We start from the raw sequence: 18,065 nt of genomic DNA on the forward strand, positions 1-18,065 counted from the left end.
GCTCGGGAAGGCGGGAGCGAAAGGAGAAAGTAAATCGGTCAGGTGATCAATATGTCTGCGCCCAGGGTTGTTGGGCTAATAGCAAACAAACGTTTTTAGATAGTTTATCTTATGTTTTGATATCAAACAACAGTGAAGTTCTTCAGCAAATGTCCACTTCTTCGCAGTTGAAGTTAGAAGATCTTACTCAGGTATTTTACAAATGATATTATGATGTTGCTAATTGATGAAACTGCGGCACTTTTACTATTTGGATATATTTGATGTTACTCTGTCGCTGTATATGTTTGTACATTGTTTGCATGCTCGGGATGCTTTGCAGTCTGACGCCATTTGGAATAGATAAAGATACATTTCTAATTTTAAGTCATAAAAAATTGTAGGCGACGAGAATGGCAAACAGCGGTACGTTGTTTACACAAGATCATCAAAATAAGAATCCCAGCTCAAATGTGATGGAAATGCTCCTTGAACGGTTTGAGCGCCTTCCAGAATTAGACAGGTGAGTAGCTTATCCCTATCCACCAAAATGTTTAACGGTGAGTGATGTAATAACAATTGCCTCACTATAATACTATAATGGTGTTAAATGTTTTTTTTAATACAAAATGGTGGTTGATTTACCTTTTCTAATAGTATATATGTAGCTTGTGACTTGAGTAATTTTGTTTGAGGAAAGACACCTTAACTAAGCCTTCCTTTGTACTAAAAAGTTAGTCCTTTCCTGGGCAGCAGTGTCTTAAGTCTCAATGCTGAAGCCTCCACTCCACCTGCATGAATTATGCTTTCTCTGATTTAGTATGATATTTTTGATTGAATTCATTCCTGAAATGCAGATGAATAATTTTTCCTTGGACATTGTACCAATTGGAGCTAGTGATGGTGGGCCATCTATGAGAGATTTCTTCAGTTTCGCCAGACAGCTTTTATCACTCGATAAGCAATTTCAAGGAATGATGGATAGGTAACTTTTCTGTATCTCAAGAAGACAGAAAGCATGGTCATCTCCAGAAAGACAAACATCCCACAATGTGTGATCAAGATCGGAAATAGAAACATCAAACAAATTAACAAATTCAGATATCTTGGCAGCCAAATAACAAGTGATGGCAGGTGCAACACAGATATCAAATACAGAATAGCAATGGCGAAAGAAGCTTTCCAGAAAATGAAGACTATGTTAACAGACAGAAAGATGAGCATGTAAACTAAAAACAGAATACTGCAGTGCTACATTTATTCTATCCTGACTTATGGAAGTGAACGCTAGACCGTTTCCCCAGCAATAAAAAAGACTATAAGCAGCTGAATTTTGGTTCTACAGGAGAATGTTAAAAATATCATGGACCACACACACATCAAATGAAGAAGTTCTCAGAAGAGCCCAAGCAGTTAGATCTCTAATACCAACAATAAGAGAAAGACAACTCAGGTTCCTCGGACACATCATATGGAAAGATGAACTAGAAAAACTCGTACTCTCTGGAAAGATCGAGGGGAGCAAACCTAGAGGAAGACCTTGGCTTATGTACATCAGAAGCCTAGCCAGGTGGCTACACATTGAGGAAATGGAAGTCATCCAAAGAACAAGAGATAGATCTGTATGGAAAACCGTGGTCACTAACGTTGGCATTGGATATGGTACCTAGACAGACAGACAGCTACTCTTCCAAAAAATTTGGCGGTACAATAAAGAGTTACAAGGACACTCTCTTTCCTTACAATTCAAGATTGACCATTAAACTTTACAAAATAATTCTGACAAATAAGCAATGTCATGCCTAATATTCTTGATTACTGAATGAAGCAATTGAGTCATCAAAGAATTTTATCACAGTTTCCTGAAAGCCATCTGACTTCTGAGTGCAACAGCAAGCATTCAGACTGTACATCGTTCTCAGTATGAAGCTCTCGAAATAGTCAAGAATTGAGAACATGGGACTTGATTTTATTCACCACTGTGATTTGTGCAACTGCTGACTTGGGTTATTTTGCGACATTATGTTATCTGTGAATTATACAGTGAATGGTAAATATGTTAGGTATAGCATTTTTCGAAAAAGTAGCAACTTCCTGGTGGCATGCTATCATTGATGATGTCTCATCTGTTGCACAAGCAAGAATGTTGGTGATCGGAATGTCCTTCTCTGAAAAATTGCCCGAACTATTGACTTCCCCTTTGTTATCTTTTGAGTCCTCTTATAAATAATAACTCTTAACCCGTGCTTTTATATTTCATGAAGCCAACTAAGCAGCAGAGGTTCATTGCCTGGCAAAGTTGGCTCATTCAACTGCAGAGCAGATTTTATTGTCCAAAGTATGCTGCATAGATCCTAAGAATCTACCATTCTCAGACCCTAACTACTCACCCATGAACAGAATTGTCGCTGAGCAGAATTGTTTTAATTATTTGATCTGATGACTTGTATGAAACCATACTCAGAACTTTTTGTTTTACCTGGGTCTGAGTCAGTTCTCCAATTGTATGGGGCTGTCCAGATTTGTCATTGAGCAATGAGATGTTGAATGAAGCATGCAAACATAACTCTTTTGCTGCAAAATCTGTCAAGCATGTTTTGAAGTGTTTTTTTTATCTTTGAAGGCTTTCACAAAGTAATTGAAAATAAGCCAGCTTCTTGGTTGCTTTATTTGAGTGTATTCTCTTCAAGTGTTCATAGAGCTTGGATGTCATTACTTCATTTGGAAAAGCATTTCCACACAATGGGGAAATGTCTACATTTCGTTTGTTCAGTTTGCTTCTGCCATTTTTGTTATGGAAAGATAACTACGGTCAGTTGGCTATTGTTTAAATCCAACATTGTGCTGTGATCAATAAAGGGGTAAGTTATGACATCATCATAGTTCAGGCAAAACCTGCCTCTGCTGGGGCAGCAATATCTAAATTGGGCCATGGGCTAGGGAAATGTGATCAAGGCCACATGAAAGATTCTGAGCTGTATCCCGTTAAGCACCGTATCGTAATTCACAAGAGGTGCGTCACTGTGTAATTAGAGTACAGGAATCATACTTGCAAACACTGCACTACAATAGTAAATGGACTGGGCCCAGAAATAGCACTTTTTTCTTCAGTCCAGATTTCTCATGAAATGCCAAGTACAGCAGTTTCACATTGCTTTTCAACAGCCATAATGCACTTCAATCAAAGTCTAAGAGAGCGCTGAATTAGCAAGAGATGAGGTGATTACACATTCATTGTAATCAACACAAAGGCTGTGTACAAGAAGGGCCAGAGTTGCCTCTACTTCCTGAGGAGACTGAGGTCCTTTGGAGTATGCAAGCCTCTCCTTCACATGTTCTACCTGTCCTTTGTTGCCTGTATAATCTTCTGAACAGTGGTGTTCAATGGCATCAACACGGGTGATGCCAACAGGCTCAATAAACTGATTAGAAAGGCTGGTTCTGTTATAGGAACCAAACTGGACACACTGGAGGCTGTGGTAGAACAAAGGACACTATGGAAAATCCTGGCAATTCTGGAAAATGTTTCTAGCCCTCTGCATGTCACCTTGACGGAACGGAGGATCACTTTTAATAATAGACCAAAACAATTGCACTGCTCCAAAGAGCGCTGTATGAGGTCATTCTTGCCCGTGGCCATTAGGCTCTATAATGAGTCTAGAGAATATCCAGGAATGAATGACACCACTCTCCCCCCCGTTACACAGTTTGAGGTAACTTTTTTATTTCTTATTGTGACACTGTAATTTCCTTTTGGATCAATAAAGTATCTAATCAATTATTAGATTCAAATGCTTATAATAAGTAATTCATTTCTTAAATTAAGCCTACAGTCCCTCAGTTCCACTCCCTCCCCCCGCCATTGCTACTGAACGCTTCCTACCGCCTTTTGGGTCGGGGGCAATATCGCCCACTTTGGGAACCACTGTATTATGTGGTAAGGTTTGGGAAATTGTAGAGGAATAAATAGATAGACTTGTGAGTATAAATCTACAGCTCATTTAAAGAGCCATATACGGGAGACAGATTGGGAGAAGAACTGACTTACATAGTAAAAAGATTAAAATGTTTTTGGTGGGGGGGAATACTTCCTTGGAAAAGGGGATCTTTCTGCCTGAAAAAGTGGCAGAAAAATCTCACCACATCCTTAAAAAATTCATAATGTGGATTTCAAGTGCTTTTATCTTTTAAGGGTCATAGAGTCATAGAAAAGTGCATCTGCTTTCATTTTCTGTTTTTGCTGAAAAATACCTACAAAAGTATGGAAATTGGTCCATGTTTTTCAGTGTCTGTGAAGTTTTATCATTAGGGCCACAGCCAAGTTGGTAGTAGAACTTCATTTTGCTCAGTCTCTCTGCTACAGACGATGAGTCAATAATGACTTGGACTTGGCAGCAGTATGTACAAATGCAAGCATTGCTTACGAACTACAGTTCCATGACTGAGATTGAAGTGACTTTGTTTCTAGAACTGAAGCAACAGATGTTGAACTACTTCCCACTAAGAGTAGTCGAATTCGAGAAAAATTCTCATAATTTCCCTTCAAAAGACAAAGGTTTCTGTTACATTGAAAAAAGGCTGTATTGATGCTGCTCTCTCCATTTTACTTGGTGGTCTTGCTTGCAAAAATCATATCTACTGCGATTCATGGAATAATCCTTGAAATCAATTTTTCTGCAGCAGATAGCAAGTAGACCCCTCTGTAATTAACACATTTGCTTCCTTTCCTGAAGGAAAAGAAAATCACAATTATTGCTTCTGAGGTACATGGCATATCCTGTTCCCAAATGTGGTAGTTGTATGCTTGAAGCCTCCCCAGGAATGTTATCTGCTCCTGGAGTCTTTTTGATTTCCAGCTGACATGGGATCTTTTCAACTCTTGTCCACACCTTAGACTGACAGGATTAAACTAGTTAGTGCTGTGGGGTGGAGTAAAGACACTGCTTTGACAGTCTTTATTACACCTTGCAGTGGATGTTAACAGGGAATTTATTTATTTAGAGATAACGGCGCTGAATAGGTCCTTCCAGCCCTTTGAGCGACGCTGCCCAGCAACCTTTGACAACACCAATTTAACCCTAACCCAAACACAGGACAATGGACAATGACTAGTTAACCTACCAGATACATCATTGGACTATGGGAGGAAACCAGAGCACCCGGAGAAAACCCGTACATTCCACGGAAAGACGTACAGAGCTATAATAGCGTTGCACTAACTCTTAAGCTATGGTGGCATTAACTGGCCTTGTGTCCTTGATTTTTGGCTCACGATGGTGTAATCCCTTGAGAATTTGGCTATAGCTGGTCTTGACAACTTAAGCAACCTTACAAGTTGTAATAATCCACAGGTTGCTGGATCTCCTATGCTTTTTCAGCTACCACTTTTTCTTTAGCCTGTGCCTTTCTATAATTCAGAGACTTCCAACTGGTTTTAAAAGAACAGAAAAGCTTTCCAGTTGGTTCTTTGCCTTTCTCACGTCCAACAAGAATTGGAAGACCACCTGTCTACAGACTACTGAACCTGCCATCTCCAATGCCAGCAGGCACAGATGCTCCCAGACCACAATCCCTGCTGCCAACCTCAATGGTTCTAACTATCCTGAGCAGGTTCAGAACCTGGACTCCACTGCCATGATTGCAGGTTCTAACAACTCTGGGCACTTTCAAAGTGCCTATTCTATAACCTCCAACTCGGACTCCAGCCTGGATCTTGACCGACAGCACCTCCAGGCCGGGCCGGGATCCCATGTCTCCCCTTCCCCCACTACCCCACCCCGCAGTCCCATGTTTCTCAGGGTCCCACCATCAGATCTTGGGTCCTCGGAGACTCCATCTTCTTCCCACCCCACCTTCCCTGAAAACCCCAACCCTTCCCTCTCCTCAGACACTACCAAACCTCTTTTTCCCTTTGACCTTCCCCTCTCTGAGGCAGAACTTTCTGTCCTCAGGGCCTCACCTTTGCCCCCCTGCACCCACACCTCAGTAAGTTCCACTCCTGCCATGACAATGAGCTCTTCATTCGCCTTCTCCGTCTCCATGTCTACTTCTTTGGCAAGGACTCTCCAGCCGGCACTGATGACCCCTTCTGCCATCTTCAACCCTGCTCCTCTTCCTGGACACCCTGCTCTGCTGCCTGCTCTGGATCTTTTCATTGCTAACTGCCGACGAGACATCAACTGTCTCGACTTTACCACTCCTCTCTCCTGGACCTTTCCATCCAATGGTACTGTGGGGGTATCTTCACTGGACTGCAGACATTCAATAATGCAGCTTTCCAACAAGTTCCAAGGGTAATTGAGAATTAGTATGCACTCAGTGGCTATTTTATTTGGTATAGGAGGTATGTTCATAAACTTCTGCTGCTGTAGCCTATCCACTTTAAGCCTCAACATGTGCATTAAGAGATGACCTTCTGCACACTACTCATGATTATTTCAGTTATTTTCGCCTTTCTGTCAACTTGAACCAGTCTGGCCGTTCTCTTCTGACCCCTCTCATTAACAAGGCATTTTTACCCACAGAACTGCCACTCACTGGATGTGTTGTTTTTTTTTTCCTTTGCAGCGTTCTCTGTAAACTCTAGAAACTGTTTGTGAGTAAAAAGCCTCAGGACATCAACAATTTCTGAGGTACTCAAACCATGCCATCTAGCACCAAAAATCACTCTATGGTCAGAGTTGCTTAAGTCACATTTCTTCCACATTCTGAGGTTTGGTCTGAACAACAACTGAATCTCTTGACCATGTCTGCATGTTTTTATGTATTGAGTTGCTGCCACATGATTGTGTGTTTGGAAATTTGCATTAATGAGCAGGTGTACTTAATAAAGTGGCCACTGAGTGTACATTGACTATTCCAATGACATTTGACTCTTGTACATTAATAGAAGAAAATCAGTTATGTCCTGATTGAGCCTACCGAATGTTCTCCCTATAAATGAAAAGAACTCAAGCCTGAAAGAAGCAGCAAAGCCAAATTCTGGTAGAATCCACAGATCTCCAGCCACAACATAGGACTACTTGCCCGTACCCATTCCTGAAACATAACGTTGTAAAGCTTTTTGTGTATTCATTGCCATGAGAAGAAATTCATAAAGTGACGAACTTCAGATTAATGATGCTTCTGCCACAGTTGATTTATCAGTTAGTTTCTGCTAATTGTTGACGCCCCAGAAGCAATTTCTTTCATAATAGCTCCATCTGGACAGTCCTTCCAGGTGAGCAACACACATAGAAAGCTGGAGGAACTCAGTAAGTGAGGCAGCATTTATGCAGAGGAATAAACAGCATTTCGGACCAAGACACTTCATCAGGACTGGAAAGATTCCTGAGGCCATGGATTGGCACGTCAGAATGGAAATTGGAATTAAAATGTTTGGCCACCAGGAAGCACTGCTTGTGCAGATGGTACAAGAGGTGCTCGTTGAAGCAGTCCCCCAATTTATGACATGTCTCACCAATGTAAAGGAGGCTGCATTGGGAGCACTGGACACAATATATGACCTCAGCAGATTTGCAGGTGAAGTGTTGTATCACCTGGAAGGACTGTTTGGGGTCCCAAATGGAGGTGAGGGAGGAGGTATATGGGCAGATGCAGCACTTAGACTGCTAGTGAGGAAGGACAAATGGACAAGGAAATCGTGGAGGGAGCAATCCCTGCAGAAAATGGGGGGGGGGCGGCGTTAAAGCTATGTTTAGTGGTAGAGGAGACAGCAGAAGTTGAGGAGGAGAATGAGTTTGTTGCAGAGGCTGCTGGTGTGGTAGGTGAGGACAAGGGACTCTATTACATCAGTGAGATGATGGGGTGAGCGCAGGTCATCAAGGGCCCCACTATCCAGGCCATGTTGTGTTCTTACTGCTGCCATCAGGAAGGAGGTACATGAGCGCTGGTTCCCACACCACCAGATTCAAGAACAATTATTACCCTTCAACCATCAGGCCTCTGAACCACTGTGGATACCTTCACTCACCTCAACGCTGAACTGATTCCACAACCTATGATCTCACGTTCAACGACTCAACAACCCATGTTCTCAGTATTATTTATTTATCGGAATCACTGGCATGTGACATGAAATTTGTTAACTTAGTAGCAGCAGTTCAATGCAATACATAAAATTGAAGAAAAAATAAAATAATGATAAATAAGTAAATCTTACTCAGTATTCTTTATACAGTATACGTATATTGAATAGACGGAAATTGTGCAAAAAGCAGAAATACTATATATTTTAAAAGCGAGGTATTGCCCAAGGATTCAATGTCCATTTAGGAATCGGCAGAGGAGAAGCTGTTCCTGAATCGCTGAGTGTGTGCCTTCAGGCTTCTGTACCTCCTACCTGATGCTAACAGTGAGAAAAGGGGCATGCCCTGGGTCTTAAAGCTCCTTAATAATGGACTCTCCCTTTCTGAGACACTGCTCCTTGAAGATGTCCTGGGTACTTTGTAGGCCAGTACCCAAGATGAAGCTGACTAAATTTACAACCCTCTGCAGCTTCTTTATTTACTGATTTTTTTTTTGTATTTACACATTTTATTATCTTTCACTCTTTGATTGTTAGTCTTTGTAGTTTTTCCATTGATTCAATTTCATTTTTTGTTCTACTGCAACAAACCTAATCTCAGGGTCGTGACATATATGTACTTTGACCATAAATTTACTTTGAATTGTTGGAGGAGCAACATCTCATATAGTGCCATGGTAATCTCCAACCTGATGGCATTAAGATTGATTTCTCTGACTTCCAGTAACTCTATCCTCTGTTCTTCTCTCAACCCCCCCCCCCCTTTGTTTTTCCTTATCCCTCTGGCCTTTCTCTTTCCCCTTGCTTGTCCTTGGGGGATCTGCCCATCACCTTTACCTTCCTCTGATTTTGCACCTCTTTCCATTTAGTTATGGTTTATTGTCCCCTCCTATCGGATTCCTTCTTCAGCATTTTACCTCTTCACCAATTACCTCTCAGCTTCTCACATCACCTAATTGTTCTTTCAGTGAAAGCATTCCATTATTTAGGGTATAGGGAGGTCCTTGGACCAAATTTATTCTGCACTGCACAAGCCATATGAAGACATTCTTTAGAAGATAGCCAACCACAAATATACATCAATATATTAATAACCAGTTTTGATAATAAATGCACAACTCAATAAAACTTGAATTTTACAAGAAGACAGTTGATCATTTATGATACTGTATGTTAGGTCTGTTTATACTGATGTTGGCTAAACTGCTGGACATTTGCAAGAAATTTTTATTCCAGATTTTATTCTGAAGGAAAATATATTTAGTAGAGTAATATTAAGTGAAAATTAACAGAAGGAATTGAATAATCTTTTAGACTTATTTAAATTATATATTGGATTTTAAGCAATTAAAGTTCTTGAATAATATCTGGAAAAAAATAGTTGATTTAGACATTAAAATTAGCTGAAAGAATGTTCCAGAAATGGTTGAACCGAAATGCGAAAATGAAGACAACAAAATAAACTTCATTTGTAACAATTTATTTAATGGAGATAGGGATAACAATCCACTTTTTAAAATAATGTGGCATTCAGTGACTTCTCTGAACTCTATATCGGCAGGGACCACCCCTTAACAGAACTGCACTGAACTGTTCCCACAACCTATGGACTCACTCACAAGGTCTCTTCATCTCATGTTCTCAATATTTATTATTATTATTTTCTTTTTGTATTGGCACGGATTGCCTATTGTACACTGGTGCAATCTTTCACCAATTCTATTATGGTTCTTAGATCTATTGAGAATGCCTGCTGGAAAATGAATCTCAAGATTGTATATGGTGTCATATATGTACTTTGAAAATAAATTTACTTTGAACTTGATAGAAGTGATACAGAATCAGTTTCACCTATTGTCCAATAGTTTCCCCAATAATGTCAATTCACATCTATTTTTGAATCATAATCAGGTTTATTATCACTTTTTTCATAGCAGCAGTACAATGCAAGACATAATACAATAAAAATAAATAGTGCAAAAAAGAAATAGCAAGTTACTTCTATCTTTATGGCTTAAGATCAGTAACAGAAACTGAATTGGGCTTTAAAAGGGGAGGGGTTACATTTCTGGTCCGAGAAAATGCCACAGCAGTGCTCATACTGGCGGGCTCATCTACTGAGGTTGTACGAGTGGAGCTGGGGTTATAAAGGGATGACATGTTAATTAGATTATATTATAGACCACCCAATAATCCCCAGCATTTAGACAGCTGCAAGAAAAATAACCTGACAGCAGGTGATTTTAACTTTCCACACACTGACTGAGTTCCCATACAGTAAAAGGGATGGATGATATAGAGTTTGTCAAGTGTGCTTAGGAAAGTTTCCTTAATCAATATATATAGAGGTCCCAACAGAGAGAGCACAATATTGGATCTCCTGTTTAGGAACAAGACAGGGCAGGTGGGAGAAGTATCTGCACAGGAACACTTTAGATCTGGTGATCATAATTCCATCAGTTTCAAGATAACTATGGAGAAGGATAGGTCTAGCCCTCAGTTGAGATTCTAAATTGGAGTTAATAACTCATCTGAGGTGATTGATAAGTTCGTGGCTTAAGGTAGAAGGCAATGAGTTATTAACTTCAAACTTTCTGCATCATTACTCAAAGAGTTGACCTGCATGTGCATGTAATGAGAACTGTATAACTCGTCTCCTCTACCTTAGGTCACGAACTTATCAATCACCCGTCTGTGGACACTTCCTGGAGGGCCAAGATCCGTATGCTCCACGACCGCTGGACTTAAGTGTGTAAATGTAGGAGGGGACTATGTTGAAAAATAAATGTGCTAGGTTTTCTAAAATTGACTCCTTCTATCTTAGGCCACAAACCTATCAATCACCCCTCATATGTGGTACCTTGTCAAAGGCCTTCTGACATCCACTGACTCTCTTTTGACTGCCCTGCCTGTTATTTCCTCAAATAATTCAAACAGATTCATCAGGAAAGATTTCCCCTTAAGGAAACCATGTTCACTTTGCCAATTTTATCATGTGCCTCCAAGTACCCAAAACCTCATACTTAATAATGGACTCCCAACATCTTACCAGCCACTGAATTCAGGCTTATTGGCCTGTAACTTCCTGTCTTTTCCCTTCCTCCCTTTTTAAAGAGTGGAGTGACATTTGCAATTTTCCAGTCAACCGGATCGACTTAGGAATCTAGTGATTCTTGGAAGATCACTACTATTGACTCCACAATCGCTTCAGCTACTTCTTTCAGAACACTGGAATGCAGTTCATCTGGTCTTGGTGAATTATCAACTTTCAGCTTTCCAAACATCATCTTAGTAATATCAACTACACTCATTTCGGCCCCTGACACTCTCGAATTTCATACTGCTGGTGTCTTCCACAGTGAAGATTACTCAAAATAAGTTTGTCTGCCATTTCTTTGTCACCCATTATTACCTCACTAGTTCTACTTTGCAGTGGTCTGATATCCATTTTTGCCTCTCTTTTACACTTTATGCTGGATACCCGAAAAGACCTTTTGGTAGTGAATTAATTTATATGAACAGTATGCAAGACAGGTTTTTCATTGTATATTGGTACGTGTGACAGTAATAAACCAACTTAGCTATTTTCTCAGAAATATTAATCATTAGTGTGAGACGTGATACATTTTGACCTTATTCAAAGTTGAAATTTGTAAATGAAAAAAAGGTTTATTCTTTTTCCCTCATCTACAGAACATTTTTTGTCTATGGACCTTTCTACCTTGGGATAAATTCAGCACTTGCTGGTTTAATTGCCAACAGTTTCTTTCGGAGAGCTCTCAATATTGCACAGGCTCGTTTTGCATCTAGTTTGCCTATGGCAGTCCTTCCATTCCTGTCAACCGTAGCTGGGTATAATGCTGTTATATCAAAACCTTTGCTTTCAGGTTAGTAAAGACTGTTGTGTATTTAAAAATACTAAAAGATATTTTCAAAATAAACTTTATTCTGAGATATTCCTATTTTTAGTGCAGGGGTATTTTTATCAGTCTTGTGCGAATATAATTTTGATTCACATTTGTGCTTTGAATAAAGGAAAAAACTGCCATTTCTAACCAATATACACATGTGCACTATGTTACAAATTTCTCATAATACAATGTCCCTTTTTTTTGTGTGGGCTAAGAGGGGTGGATAAAGAAAGGAAACAAAGGAGAAAACTAGCAACTTTGGGAATGGGGACGGGGACGGGGGCATCAATTAAAGAATGATATATATTGCCTGCATCAGTTGAGCAACTGCTTCAAAATAATGCTGAGATCGTTGCTGTAAACCAACCTATTTTGTAGTTAAGTTTAAACGGTTACTAATTTATTTGTTTAGGTGATCTAAACTGTCCCACATGTGCTCTAGTTAGAGGAGGATTAGTGGCATCTTTTGGTGGAGGCTTATATCCTGTTCTCTTGGCCTTGCCTATAAATGCTGGACTTGCCACAAGGTAAGGACAACCATACCATTATAAAACCTTTCTTTTTGTAATAACTGATTTGATTCTGTAGTTACCTCCTCTGCCTACAAGCAAAGGATGTGTTTGATTGCAATATTTTTCAGTCCAATATCAAAATTAACTTGCTATAATGCAAATAAGCATTTCAAACATTCATTATGGAAAAGAAACATGCTCCTGTACAATATCCTATTAGTTGAATCGAATTAAGGTATCTTTGACCACCCCCTCCCAACTCACTATATAGAAAGTGAGATTCCTTCTGCTGTTGTTAGATGATCTCCGGATGGTTTATCATCCAAGTAGGATTTCCCTGGAAATAAAAAAAAATCAGCAAAATCACCTCTTCAAAGCTGGATCTTTTTTTGTAGTCCTATGGTATTTCTGTGGTGCAGGACTCTTTGTTTCTCTGTAAATTGAAGTTCCATTGTAATTGAAATACTGTTTTCCAGGCTATAGAAAATAATAAGCAAGTGTGAACTCAAGCATCTACAAATCAAAAGCACAGAAGGAAATGGGAGCAGGAATGGTCATGTGGCCCTTCTATCCTTCTTTACCATTCAGTATGATCAGAGCTGATTTATACTGGCCTCAGCTCTTTCCTGATTGTGCCAGATTCCCACAGCCACAGGTCCCCCAATTTTTCAAAATAATCTCTCCATTTCAATTATTTGTAATTAATAATTTTTAATAAATAATTATTTTTACTAGCCTCCACAAATTTCTGGAGCAAGAATTCCAAAAATTCACCACCCACTATGAGAAAAACATTCAATGTACCTCCATTTTAAATTACTGGCTCCTGATCTTGAAAGTATATCCCATTGTTTGAGAATATGCCACTAGTCAAAGTAGTCAGGAAACATGCCGGGTAAATGAGCAAAAGTTTAATTATGTGAAGGCTAATATAAGCACTGTTTAAGCCAACCGTGACATAATAACCAAACAAAATAACCATTATTGGATAAAATTCAAGAAATGTATTATGCTTGCAACAGAACAGGAGCTACCATCATGAGCTGAGAAAAGCTTTAAAGTAACTTGCCTCTTGGGCTATAGATGGGGAAGACAAAGTAGAAGAGACTATATTTAAGTATTTACATAGACACTGGGACTAGCATTTGGCAAATGTTGCAATATTTTCGTTCACCTCTTTAGCTCCAATCTGCAGAAGATTGGGCTTCCCTGTATTTATTTGTTAAACCAGACTTAGGAATATTTTTCTTCTCTAAATTGAAATGTACACGTGTTCAGTAGCTTATTTTCTTAATCCATTTTGTTTTTGTTCCAGGTACAATACAAGCCCTATGCCAGAAAAAGGAAATATAATAAGATTCTGGATTGCTCTTTGTCAGCCATTTAAGAGAAAAATAAGCTATGTGATAATCCTTCAGACTCTGTTTGGATTCTTCCTAAGTTCCAAGCACTATGCAATTTACATGAAAATGCTTGAACTTCCTCCGTCCCACATAGATCCCGAACATTAAAGGAGGAAAATATTTAACTTGAATATTTGATAGCATATTATCATGCATTAATGGTGTTTAATAAATTTTAATGATTTGAGTAATAACAGTACAATCAATTAAATTCTTATCAAAAGACAAGCAATCTTTTATACTCCATGGTTTCAAGGCGACTAAATGCTATATCAGTGACAAAGGAAGTAACTTCGACTTTCTGCTATCCACAAAAGGTGAACATGTAATATAATAAAATCTTGGTTGTGAACCAAAGCCTGCATTGTTAGTACAATCATCAAACAATTCAAAGAAGCAATGCTGGTTTCCTTGCTGTAATGGAGAAATAAATTTCTAAATTTGTAATATAATAAATTTAGTAAAACAAACATTTCTGTTGTAATGTGATATTCACTTTGAGTTTCCCTTTAGCTAAGAGGGAGACTTGTTCTGCAGATCCCATTTGTCAATGCAATACAGTCCCTATCCCTTGCTTTCTATTCAGTCTCAGTTAAATCTTTACCAAACCAATTGGTGTTGAATTGTTAACAAGGAAGCTACCAGTGTTATAAAAATTAATGTCATTAATTCCTCATTTTTTCCTCTAATGTGACTGGCCTGCTCCAATTATTATTCAAGCAGTCAAAGAGACAGATTTAAAATTAAACCACCGACATTGGATTAAATAATTATTGCCCCCATGTCTGTGATTTTGAATTAAGATAAATACTTTCCATAATGTTATTACCTAATTAAAGATCATTTATTTTTCTGAAGGTGATTTTCCACAGGCAGCCTTAAAAGTAACTACCTACTTAAAAATAAAATACGGAACTAAATATGGCACTGGTGCATGTTCTGAAACTTGGAGTAAAAGATTTTATCTCACACTTTTAACGTCTGTTAATGCAAGCAAATATTGGAAGATTTAATTTATAATGTAGTCATGTCCACGAATAACATGGATAAATAATAATATTGAAATCTTTTCAATACTCCATCAGCCAAGTTTTAAGAAAAATGCCAACAACTAAGGTAAAGATGCTAGAACTCAATGGCCAAAAGATGTAAAATGCCTAGTAGATATTTGTCTTTTTCTTTGTTTGTATCAGTAATTCCAGTGTTACTTGTATAGGTGTAAACAACAAAAGTTAATGCAACTTATTAAGAACATTAAAATAATTAATATAATTGTTCACATTTCCAGGTTGACTATGGATTCAATCTGGAAAATTAAATATTTTGAGTAACCAGTACCATTCTCTTCCTGCTGGTTGGTTATGAAATGAAAAGTTAAAAGAATTCTTCATATTCTTCATTCTGTTAAAAAGTATCTTTCTGCATTTCTTCGAGCTCCACTCACAACAGCACATTAATGCAATCTACACAAGCAAAGTGATAAACATCTTGCATTTTATATACATGTGTGAACATCTTCCTATTAATTCTAAACAAGTTCCAAGTTGCATAGTACATTAAAATATGTTTATGCTGTCTTTAATACAAAGAAGGAATGGAGTTAACAAAAAGCTGGAAGAACTCACTGGTCAAGTAGCATCTTTGGAGATGAGCAGTGTATGTCAATGCTTCTGGTCAAGACCCTGCATAAAGACTAGGAAGATTGTTAGTATATTACCAGTATTTAGACTAGGAAGTAAAGCATAAAGCAACATGGGAACAGGATAATGGGAAGATGGAAGCAGAGGGTGTGTTGGGACAGAGATTGGTAGGTGATAGGTGAAACAAGGCAGCGATAGTGTGGTTACCCGAAAATGGAAAAATCATTATTCATAACATTGGATTGTAAGCTTCCAAAATAGGATGTGTATTGTCTTATAAATTTATGTTTGGCCTATCTTTAACAATGGAGAAGGCAAAGATGGGAGAGGTCAGTGTGAGAGTAAGAAAGAGAGTTGAAATGACGTTGAAATGAGAGTTGAAATCTGAAAGCTCAAAATGCCCTTTGAAAAGAGCGCAGGTGATCTGTAAAAGTAGTCTATTGAACGCTTGATTTTACTAATGTATGAGAAGCCACATCACGAACACCCAATGGAAGAGGTGCAAGTGAACTTCTGCCTCAAATGGAAGAATGTTTCGTTTCCTGATTGGTGGTAAAGAGACAGGTGTTGCCCCATCTGCAGTTGCTAGGGGATGGGGAAGGTGGATAGGGAGTGATGAGAAGAGTCCTGAGGAAAGCAGAAAGGGAGGGAAATAGTGGAAGATGTGATTGTGGTGGAATAGTGTTGAAACCCTCAGAAATGATGAAAGAGATGTGTTGGATGCTGAGGCTGGTGGGGTGAAACTTGAAGGAGGAGGATGTTGCAGAAGCAGAATGCCTCATCTTGAAATCTGATGCAGTGGAGACTGAGAAAAAGGGATGACATTCTTACTGGAATCAGGCTGGAGGAGGTATCGTTGCGATAACTGTGGGAGCTGATGAGTTTATAGATGAGGCCAATGACAAGTCTACCTCCATAGGTGGAGACAGAGATTCAGAAAAGAAAAAGTGTCAGATCAACCAGGTGATATTGAGTGCAGGGTCGCAGTTGATAGTGAAGGTTTTGAAATTGACAAATTGTGTACAAGTGCTGGTACCATCACTCCAACTTCCAGAAAAGCATCCACTTATGTAAAAGACAAACATGGTACTAAATATGTTTTCTATTAATATTTCTCAAATACCAACATGATCTATAACATATCTAAATAATGTTACCTAAAATCATATTACCTTACAAATGCAACCCAAAGATGGATGTGAAATCGATTGATATTGTATTATTGTATAGCTGCTCCCACAAAGATATTAAATACCAGACTAGATGTGGCACAGCTAGTATACTCATCTCCTCAGCCCAATGACCTGGGTTAAATCCTGATATCAGATGTTCTCTGCCAACATCTCCCAGGTTCTAGTTTCCTACAACCTCTCTAAAACATGCAGTTTGGGAGGCTAATGGATAATTATAAATAGTCCATAGTTAAGTGGCAGAATCTGGAAGGTTTTTGGGAAAGTGGGAAGATTAAAGTGGGATTGGGGTAGGATTAGTGGTCCAGAAAAGGAAAAGGAATGGCAGCATCTTTACCCAATATTTTGTGCAATGAAGGTGCTCTTAGTACACATCAGATTAAGTCACTTTTTTCTCTCCTCCTAATCCACCTAGTTCTAAACCCACCCATATTCCCAATGCACCCTATTATCCTGTTTCTTTCCCTTCCTCCACCCACGCCAACTGCCTACCACCAACACAGTTCTCCAACTGTTTCCTCCACTTCCCACTATTCCCATCTGCCCACCTCACCTCCCTTATTTGTTCTGTGCTCTCCTTTCTCATTAAAGTCCATCATCTGCAGCCCTTTATCGCTTCCAATCACCTCCCAGCCTATTACACTGTTTCAACTCTCCCCACCCTCCCCTCCCAATCCATCACTCATTTTCGCCCTGATCTATCTAACACTTATCAGCTCAGGAATAAATTGTTGATAATGTGTTTTTGGGCTAACTGAGTGATCTGGCACTTTTGTCATTTCCAAGGGAACTCAGAATGGTTGGGAGTGGAGTATGTGGCCTAATTGTTGAGCTTGAACCCACGATCAGCTCCGTTACTCACTGATTAAAGCGTCAAGCAAGATAGATATTAACGAGGATGAGAGTGGAAGTCAGGTGGGTGTTTAGAGTCATTTGACCAGACTGCCTCCCCCTCTCACTGCTGCCAGAGGAAGGTGCAGGAGTCTTGGGTCTTGAAACGGTTTGATCGGTGCAGTTTGTGGATTGGACTTGTCTTTAGAGGACTCTGCAATTTATGTGTTATGTGTTTTTGGTTACTCCATTTTTATATTGCTAATTTGCACAGTTTTGATCACGGCATTTCGATGTGGACTGGTTCTGCGGCCTGCAGTCAACAAACAACACAGCGCTAAATTGAACTGAATTGAACTACACTGCACATTCCTAGTCTGTTTCAAGGACTCTGCAGTTTGCTGTTTAATATTTTGTGTGTTATGTACTTGTTTTTTTTTGCAGTTTGCTCTATTTGTTTTGTTTTGGATGTTAGGTGTTTGATATTTTCTTTGAACGGATTCCATAGTTTCTTTGCTTCGTGGCCGCCTGGGGGAAGATGAATCTCAGGATTGTATACTGCATGCAACTTTT

General features: G+C 39.1%; 1 protein-coding gene across 1 annotated transcript; it reads left to right on the plus strand.

Moving 5' to 3' along the window:
• Nucleotides 1-18: 18 nt before the first annotated feature.
• On the plus strand, nucleotides 19-17,339 carry tmem126a (transmembrane protein 126A). The gene is made up of 5 exons (XM_059964527.1): nucleotides 19-191; nucleotides 384-502; nucleotides 11,699-11,892; nucleotides 12,329-12,443; nucleotides 13,744-17,339. The coding sequence occupies exons 1-5, from the start codon at nucleotides 150-152 to the stop codon at nucleotides 13,937-13,939; spliced, it is 666 nt and encodes a 221-aa protein (XP_059820510.1). The 5' UTR covers nucleotides 19-149; the 3' UTR covers nucleotides 13,940-17,339.
• The last annotated feature ends 726 nt before the right edge of the window (nucleotides 17,340-18,065 follow it).

The sequence above is a fragment of the Hypanus sabinus genome, chromosome 3 (assembly GCF_030144855.1).
Source record: "Hypanus sabinus isolate sHypSab1 chromosome 3, sHypSab1.hap1, whole genome shotgun sequence".
Lineage (NCBI taxonomy): Eukaryota > Metazoa > Chordata > Chondrichthyes > Myliobatiformes > Dasyatidae > Hypanus > Hypanus sabinus.